At 40.2% G+C, this 9457-nt stretch overlaps 1 protein-coding gene across 1 annotated transcript; it reads left to right on the top strand.

Moving 5' to 3' along the window:
• The first annotated feature begins 295 nt into the window (after positions 1-295).
• paqr7a (progestin and adipoQ receptor family member VII, a) lies at positions 296-8038 on the top strand. The gene is made up of 2 exons (XM_084919926.1): positions 296-550; positions 5646-8038. Exon 2 carries the CDS (start codon positions 5683-5685, stop codon positions 6739-6741), a length of 1059 nt encoding a protein of 352 aa, XP_084776052.1. The 5' UTR covers positions 296-550; positions 5646-5682; the 3' UTR covers positions 6742-8038.
• Positions 8039-9457: the final 1419 nt, after the last annotated feature.

The following is a 9457-nucleotide window of genomic DNA, read 5'->3' as shown; positions in this document are numbered from 1 at the left end:
GCAAATCGCCGTATTTCTAGCAATTATTATTAGATTTGACTTGTATATATCAGTAGTTTTTTTTTTACAGTACTTAGTTTTTAGAGCACATGTTTTATACTTTGGGAAGTACCCCTGATATGCCTCTTTGTAACTAAAACAAAGTCATTCTCCTGCTCAAGAGACTAGCTTTAATGCGTGAAAACTGGAAAGGTGTTGAAGACAGTGTGTTGGTTTTACATTCATTAGGGGTATTTAGCACTGGACTCTATAAGGTTCAGTTGTTAGTTCAGTCTTGGGGGTGTTTGGGGAGGGATGAAATTTTATTATGTATGTATTTATTTATTTGCAACGGAAACAAAACTATACTGCTAACAGGGATAACAACGACGTATGACTGAAAAATAACGCTATTAATTGGGTGGGGTAAAAGACTAAACTTCCGGCTGCATTTCCAGCGCCTCGACGGTCTTCAGAAGAGCGATTCAATCTGTTGAACGTACTGTCGGCAGGCGGAGGAGGAAGGAGCGGTCGTTTTACCGGCGGACATCGACAAAACTCAGGCTGGCAGGTGAGACATCATCCATTTATGACTTCATGGGTAGTTGAACACTAAACAGACCGCTAATGTTACGGACACATTAAGTCGAATAAGTCTCCTTTTTACTTTTAAAGAACTGTTTTGGGATGTTTTCTCCCCAAGACTCTGCAGGTAGCATACACACGATTATCTGGTAAATCGACACAACTTTAGCGAAGGAAGTTTGATATTCAACAGGCTGTAGCATGCTTTTAAAAATGGGAAGGGGGGCTTATGTAGGCAGTAAACTGGTGTGAGGTGCTGCTACAATAGCCTGCCACTGCAAATTAATATACAAAACTTTAAAAAAAAAATCCTTCCTTTGCTGAAATACAGACCGGAAGAGGAGGCTGGAGAACCGAGCTCAGGACCGGTTCTAGCCTGCTACAGTTAAATGAGGGCGGCCAGTTACAAAGAATAGACGCAACTTGGGCCAGACATTAACATAAACAGCTGATTAGTTACCCACAGGTTGCAGGGTTTGAGTCTTTTCTCTGAGATCTGTTCACATGATTTCTGTAAAAAATCACCACAACAAAATTCACCTGCCAACCCAGCAGGACAGCAGAGTAGCACCTTGGTCACGCACTGCACCCCAACAGTGTACTGAGTGAGATAAGGGGATCTTTAACCTTTCATCATCTTTCCATTGGTTCCCCTCTTGAAGCCCATTACAACTTGTGCTTCTTCCAGATAGGACTTGTGGACCAAATGTTTTATTTGTTGCATCATCTTGGCTCAAGCTGAAATAACCTGAAAGAGAGGATAAAGCACACAGCTGCAAACGAAAGGGGCGCGCTTTGTTTGTAACACAAGGGGGGGAAAGCTGACGGGTTTATATGACGAATTTTGTTGATACTTCCGAGGTACAGCAGTCTCTGCAGGAATCAAGAGCTGTAAGAGCCGCACAGTTCATCCAAACATAGAGACACAAACTCTCTCTAAACCCATACAACAAAAGCTGCCTCATTCTTCTTGGTGTGTCAAAATGCTTTACTGTGAGTACTCTTTAAAACAGGTCCCTCGCAGTAACAGTAAGATAATCACTTGAGAGCAAAATAACTGCTCTAATTGAAAACTTAGTAATACACATGCACAAGCACACATGAAGTGGCGGCTTCTCTCAGAGCTCTGCAGCCAATCATTAAAGATGTAAATAAGGAAAAATGTTTCTGGTTTTTGGAGGGGAGTGGGGTAATTACTAAAACACCTCAGCGTAGATATATTGTCTTGTTACGCGCATTAGCTTAAGGTGGGAAGAGAAAGAGCATTAGGACATAGCTTAACAACACAAAACTGCTCCTACTGGTAGAGTGGAACTACTCTACCTGTCAGTGACTCTATATGACATCTGCATGAGGTAAAGCAGGCTCCATGTTTGAGTGTTTCTACAAGCATCAGGACTGTCTATTACCTTAAAAGTGAAGTGGTTATAGATTTGCCTAACATGTGTAAACAAATCCCTGGGAGCAATGTTCCCTCTAAGCTGCGCACGTGCGCAATTGCGCACTGCTGGCACAGTCTCTGCGCACAGAAAATCTGCGTTGCGCACAAAAAAAATCTAACCTGAATTGAAATTAAAATTAATACTTTAACAATTCTGTTTTGCAGTGTTAGTCAGTAAGTGACTGGCTGCTCCCGTATGGGATTAGAACGATGCCACCTTATCCCATAGTCCAGCCAATAATGCGATTCACATTCGTATATACGCAGCCAATCAACGTCGTTGACAGGCTATGACAGCGTCCTTATGTGCCGACACCGGTGTTTTAGCTGCCAAAACGGCGTGGCTGATGTGGAGTGAAGCCATGTTAATGACAACGTGTACAACCACTGGAGATGTGAGCAGGACAGACGGAACAATTGACGGGAAAAGTGTGGACTTTATAACAGTTTTTAAATTGTGTTGAAAGGCCACGTAAAACCAGAGTTGTGATAAAAAGAAATGCAATGTTTGGTTTTCTTCCTGAATACTATCATTGTTTATATTTACTGCGGTAAGAAACAGTAAAAACGGCGTTTTATAAGGAAAAAAAGCCTTTCTTATTGGTCCAAAAAAGTACCATGTCGACCAATCAAAAAATGATATGGCAACGTGGCATCTAGTTGTTAAGAAACGGGGGGAAGTTTTAGGAGTGACGGGTGTTTTGAGATGTGAGTGATTTGAGACGTTTAGCGCAAATCTTGTGTAGTTAGAGTGTAGTGTAGTCATTAGTTTTGTTGTGTGTGTCAGAACAATAAGGCGACTGCTGAATGTTACAGGTGTTACAGGAGTGATACATCTCCTGCTGTCAGGCCTGCAGGTATCAGGCTGTTCTCCTTTATCTCATAGTGGACAGAAATTATTTTTTGGAGTGGCACAAATAATTTGTGTGGCATCAAATTTGATGCAGAACAGCTGATTGTTCTGTAAATAGTTTGAAATGTTTATTTAAAAATGCCTTGGCTGCATTTTTAGGTAAACAGCTGCAAAAAACGTTGTTGTTTGCTAAACTCAGTTACTTTTTTGAAGAAGTAACTATATAATTAATTGCCCAACATTGGTCATTATATACTGTATTTTGCAGACACAGAGTTACAGACTCTCTCCCAGACCACAGACTCATACTCATAATACAAGTCAGAGCTTTATAAAAAGAAAAAAGAAAGAAAGTTGTGTTTTCGAAATTGGAGTTCAAGTTATTTTTACTTCCAATAGTCTTAACATGTCAACCCTGTATGTATGTATGTATATATATATATATATATACATATATATATATATATATATATATATATATATATATACACACACACATACTAGGGGTGCAACGATACTCGTATCGATATTGAACCATTCGATCCAGTGCTTTCGGTTCGGTACGCATATGTATGAACAATACAAAAGTTTTAATTTATTTTATCAACTTTTCTTCTGACGATGCTGTCTGTGTTGAGAGCTCAGTGGATCTGCGTTCGATTACTCCGCCTAGGCTGCACTGTCGAGCGCAGATCCACTGAGCGCAGCGCAAGCTAGCAAGACAGAAGCTATGCTCATTGAAACATGGCAAATTGAACCTCCCCCACCCTCATTCAGATCTGGCCTTTGGAACTATTTTGGTCTTCATGTGAAGTATGACCCTGAAGGTAAGCGCGTCATGGACAAAAGTAAAACAGTATGTCGGATGTGCCACGCAATGCTCAATTACATGGGTGGGAACTACTGCGTTAGCGCAGTTTCCTCGTTAGCGTTAGCGCAGTTTGACGCTGTCCAGCCCCACGCACGGGGCGATCCGTGGTAGCTCGTTAACGGAGATTTGCCGTGTTGTGGCGTTAACGTCATTTCAGATTAGGGCTGCCACAAACGATTATTTTGATAGTCGACTAGTCACCAATTATTTTTGCGATTAGTCGACTAATCAGATCATGCATCCATTGGACATAAAACGTACAGCTTATTGCACCAGCATGCATCTGCTCTTAATATAACTATCATCAGCTTACAGCTTTAAGTGTTTAAGGTATGTGCTAACTAAAAATAAAGACAAGATTAAATTTACTAAATTTGAATGAAATTTGCAGATTGTTTCAGTGAAGTTTAATAAACTCAGCCATCTGCTCCTTGCTATCTAAAATATAACGGGACACCGGAGTATATTCGCGAGCATCTCACACTTCTGATAATCAGTTGTCTGCTTGACATTTATTCAGCTGTGTAAAAACGATAACTTTAATCTCAGCCAAACCGATTTACTCAGGAACAAATAAAATACTAAAAAAAAGCCAAACAATACAATTTTTAAGTTATCTAAGTGACTCATATATCATGTTTAACCTGAGTAGCGAAAGACAGCGGTGGGTTTGAAAACGATTTGCCGGGAGTCCGGTGTTCTCACGGGCTCTAGTGAGCCTTGAAACCCGGCTAACTATCGAGCTAGTGGGTAACAGACGTCTCCGAAAATGTCGGAGCGCTTTTGAAAATGTCTTGATAAACTGAGCAGATATTTAAGGTTTACACAGCTACATTCTCGCCTGAAAATATGTTAAACGTTTATTTTGTGACCCAGAAAGAATAATAAGAGTAATATTAAAACTAACTAGCTGCCGCCATTGTTGAAAACTGAACAGGGCTGCGCTATGAATTCTGGGACACAACTTCTTCTTCTTCGGGGTTTAACAGCAGCTGGCATCCTTGTACATGCAGTGCTGCCATCTTCTGTTTCAGTCCGTTATTACACTCTTAAATCCTACTACTTATTCCTGCGTCTTTTGTGATCTTACAAAGCTTCAAACGACGCATCGACTATCAAATTAGTCGTCGACGATTTTGATAGTCGACGTAATCGTGACTAGTCGACTAATCGTGGCAGCCCTATTTCAGATTAACGCTGACAGCACTAGTGGGAACACAATGAATATGACTGCACATTTACGCTGACATCATCCTAGTGCAAAGACAAGTGGAAGCAGACAAAAACAACAAGCACGCATGCTACAAACTTTACCCGAGTCATTTAGACAGCCGTTAGCACATGATTCTCCTTATGGGCACCTGATATGTTTAATATGCTGCTGAGAATATAGCCCAGAAGAAGCATATAGTATAGCTTTTATTTTGGAAAGAGCCATTTCTCTGTAATAAACTCTCTTTTCCAAAGATGAGTGATTCCTCGATCAGATAGATTTATTATTTTATCCCTTTGTTGTTTCAGCAACATTAAATTTAAAAACTGTACTTTTGAGTTAAAATATATATTTATAATTTTAATAAATGACAAATTAAAAAAGCATGAACCTTTTTTTGTATCGAAAAAATATCGAACCGTGACACCAAAGTATCGAACTGAACCGAACCGTGAATTTTGTGTATCGTTACATACATACATACATACATACATACATACAGGGTTATTTTAAAATACTTTACATCAGAAGAACTGCCTAACTGTGCTTTCTGCTTTGAATCCAGAAAAGATCTATTCAAACAATCCCTGGAATCATCCCAACAGCCTGCTTTGCCAATGTATATCACTGTTGTTGGAGCATAATGAAATGGTTGAGAATAAAACAAATTTGTGGGTTTTAACTCTTAAAAACTTATCTGCAGGAACTACCCAGTGTGCATCAGCCAGCTACTGACAATCATGGCAACCACTGTGATGGAGAGCATCGGCCGAGTGTTCATCAGCCTGCAGCAGATCCGGCAGTTTCCCCAGTTGCTGACTGACGCTGCACCGTCCATGCCCGGCACCGTCAGAGACACCGAGGTTCCCTCCTACTTCCGGGAACGCTACGTCTGCACCGGCTATCGTCCGCTCAACCAAAACTGGCGCTACTACTTCCTGTCCTTGTTTCAGCGCCACAATGAAACCCTAAACATTTGGACTCACCTGGTGGCATTTTTAGTGTTGCTGATTAAATTGTGCCAGCTTACTGAGACTGTGGACTTTATCAGTGACCGTCATTCGTGGCCCCTGCTCATCCTCGTCCTGTCCTCTTTGACCTACTCTGCATTCAGTGTTGTAGCTCACTTACTGGGAGGAAAGTCTGACCTTGCTCATTATTGCTTCTACTTTCTGGACTATGTAGGGGTAGCGCAGTATCAGTACGGCAGCGCTGTAGTCCACTTTTACTATGCTGTTGATGAAAGCGTCCATGGACTGGTGAGTGGTATCTTCATGCCCACCGCCACAATCCTCAGCTGCCTTTCATGTTTGGGATGCTGCTACGGCAAATACTGCAACCACAGCCTACCAACATGGGTGCGTAAGGTGTGCCAGGTGGTGCCTTCAGCACTCGCCTATTCCTGGGACATCAGTCCAGTGGCCAAGAGACTGTTCTTCTGGTCCAGCAGTGATCCAGCCATCATCTACCACTTTGGCCAGGTGGCGTTCTTCCTCAGCTGTGCCTTCTTCTTCACCTGCCCTCTGCTGGAGCGCTGTTTCCCCGGGCGGTGCGATTTTGTGGGACAGAGTCATCAAATCTTCCACGTTTTCTTATCTTGCTGCACCCTATGTCAGATCCACGCCTCCTACCTGGACTTTGTGGGCCGCAGGAAGTTGTACTCAAGTCTGCACGGAAGTGGTGATGCTGTTCTATTTGTGGGGCTGTATGTGGTCACTTTGATTATGTGTGTTGGAATTGCTGCTTTAATGTTGAGGAAAGTGAAACAAGTGCTGGACTTCAAATTAAAGTCCAAATAATCATACAAGCCTTCCTTTAGTGTCACTCCTTTCATCGAAAGGGAACTGATTATTTTTGCAGAATAATAAATAAATAGGTAGCAAATTGCAAGAGGGATAAACAGTGATATTAGAATTTTTATATTCTTATGGATTATTTCTGAATAACACAGAATTTTCATGTATTAACAAAGCCTGGTGCTTTATTTAAAAGAGTACAATTCTGTAAGTTTAGGAAGATCATTAAAAGTAAAAAATGATTGCCTACATGTTATTCTGTCAATTTACAGTAGTGTTATTTAAACAGATGATATGTACTTTGTTAAATTGTCATGTTGTAAGTATATTTTTGTAGCAATGTCTGGAGAGGATCTTGTGCAATGTGCAAGTAATTATTTTGCAAATTGCAAATTCAGGTGCAAATAATGTGCAAAATAATGTCGTCGTCCCCCCCCAAACATCCTGAATTGGATAAACAAAAGAAACTGGATATATGGATAGAGGGATGGATTTACTTTGGTTTTTAACAGTGTAACTATAGGTATTCTTTAAAGGTGATTACTGATCACAGCTAAAATCTGCATTTCTTTAAGATAAAAAGTCTGCTACATAATTCCTGTTCAAACACTACAGTAAAACTAAGTCATATTATAATATAGTGTTGCTAGAGAGCTGCAGTATTTCAGACCTTCACTATGTGCCTTGGTAGGCATTTTCTTCAGTTGCCTTGAAGGCTGAGTTTTCCTTGAAGGTTACTCCATCAAATAATAGCACAGTGTGCGGAGTCTTCGAAGGAGAGCGTTGGGTTTCTGCATGTAGGCTTTAAAGCTCTGAGGACACACTGGAATGTTGATGTCGACTGCCAGTCTAAGATTTAAACCTCATTTTTTGTTGCTGTGCCACCACAAGTTTCAGCATCATAGCACTTTGGAATATGTATTTAATGTATTTAAGAGAGCTAGATTTTTTTTTTTGTATGAGGGATTTAATATATAATGAAAATCGTTTTCAGTTCAGTTTTGTTTTTTCCTTTTGTTTTTGTACCCTTGTATTCTTCAGGTATATACCTTTACTGTAACCACTACTGGCAGTGATTAAGCGTGCCTTTAGAATGTTAAAGAAATGATTATGAATGTCACATAAGTGCAAAGCAAGGGAGGTTTTTGCTGGTGTTTGTGGGAGATGATAATGCTACTGACCAAGAGGTAAACTAGTGGGATTAGTCAAATAAGCATCTCTGGAGGCAGAAATAATCTTGTTTTGTTCTGTATGTAACAATGTGAAATGTCTTTCATGTATTAAACCCTTTCTCTATTCATTGTGTGAATTTGTAACAATACTTGCACAACCACAGAAGCCATAACAGTGCTTTTTTTTAATGAGGGTGTTAGGTAATGTGCTGCTCAGCTCCAGGGTCGTAGTAATCTTGCCACAGCTTAAAGTATTAACAATGAGCAATACAAAATGAGGGTACCTGTTGGTATTGCTGCTAGAAACAAAGAGGATAAGTATAATGTCATATACTTGCATTTATATAATGCTTTTGTAATTTTATTGGTCACTCAGTCATATTTCTTGTTATATTGTAAATTAGCCTGGATCAAACATCATCGTAGCTCATATGTCAGACGCGGCAGACATTTTCAGTGCCCAGAGAAGTGTAGTTGTTGCAAAGTGTTTTTCATGACATGAGCAACAAACCCAAAACTCACCAAGTGAACTCATAATAACCAAAAATTAAAATCACGTGAGCTAGGCAACACAGTTTACCTCTCTAAGTATCAAAAGTCTGTTAAAGCTGCCAAATCTGCCTTTTTGTCTAGCATTATTATGACTAATAGCCACAACCCCTGAGCCCTTTTTAATACTTTTAACTCTGTGATAAACCCTTGCACTACCACTTATAGGGATGCCTCCCCTGCTCTTTGTGATAAATTCTTAAAGTATTTCTCTGATAAAATCTCAGCTCTAAGGGCTTCTCATCCATCTCATTCATCATCAGTTTTAGACCCAGTTCCAGCCTCTGAATGCTTGACTGTCTTTCAACAGTTTGAGCCAGTGTCTTATTCTGCTTTAAAAGATATAATTGATCATCTCAAAATCTCTGGTTCCCCGCATGATATTCTTCCTTCTCGTTTCTTTAAGGAAGCTTTACATGTTATTGGTCCTTGTATCTTATCTCTGCTGAATGCATCATTGTCATCAGGTTGTGTACCGTCTGTCTTTAAGCATGCTGTGGTGCAACCTATTATGAAAAAGAAAAATCTTGACCCTAATGGTCTCACTAACTACAGGCCGATCTCCAAACTCCCTTTTATTTCCAAAATATTGGAAAAGGTAGTTCTAAAACAACTTCAGGCCTTTTTAGATGCAAATGGTATTAATGAAAAGTTTCAGTCTGGTTTTAAACCTCGCCACAGCACAGAGACAGCCTTACTTAGAGTTTTTAATGATCTTCTTTTAACTGTTGACTCTGGATATTCTGTGGTTTTAGTTTTACTTGACTTGTCTGCTGCTTTTGACACGGTTAACCACAACATTCTTCTATCAAGATTGGAACATGTTGTTGGTCTCAAAGGTACGGTTTTATCTTGGTTTAAATCCTATCTCTCAGAGAGGTCGTTCTCTGTTGCTATGGGCCAACACTCCTCGGCTTCTGCCCCTATTTATTGTGGTGTGCCTCAAGGGTCCGTGCTCGGTCCTGCTCTTTTCTCTTTGTACATGTTGCCGTTGGGAT

The sequence above is a fragment of the Perissodus microlepis genome, chromosome 22 (genome assembly GCF_051167445.1).
Source record: "Perissodus microlepis isolate ML-2025 ecotype Zambia chromosome 22, ASM5116744v1, whole genome shotgun sequence".
Taxonomy (NCBI): domain Eukaryota; kingdom Metazoa; phylum Chordata; class Actinopteri; order Cichliformes; family Cichlidae; genus Perissodus; species Perissodus microlepis.
Note: the sequence above shows the minus strand (reverse complement) of the source record. Positions and strands in the feature narration are given on the sequence as shown.

Bases quoted from the DNA above. Each gene is read 5' to 3' on its own strand.
- paqr7a (XM_084919926.1), top strand. From the start codon at position 5,683: ATGGCAACCACTGTGATGGAGAGCATCGGCCGAGTGTTCATCAGCCTG.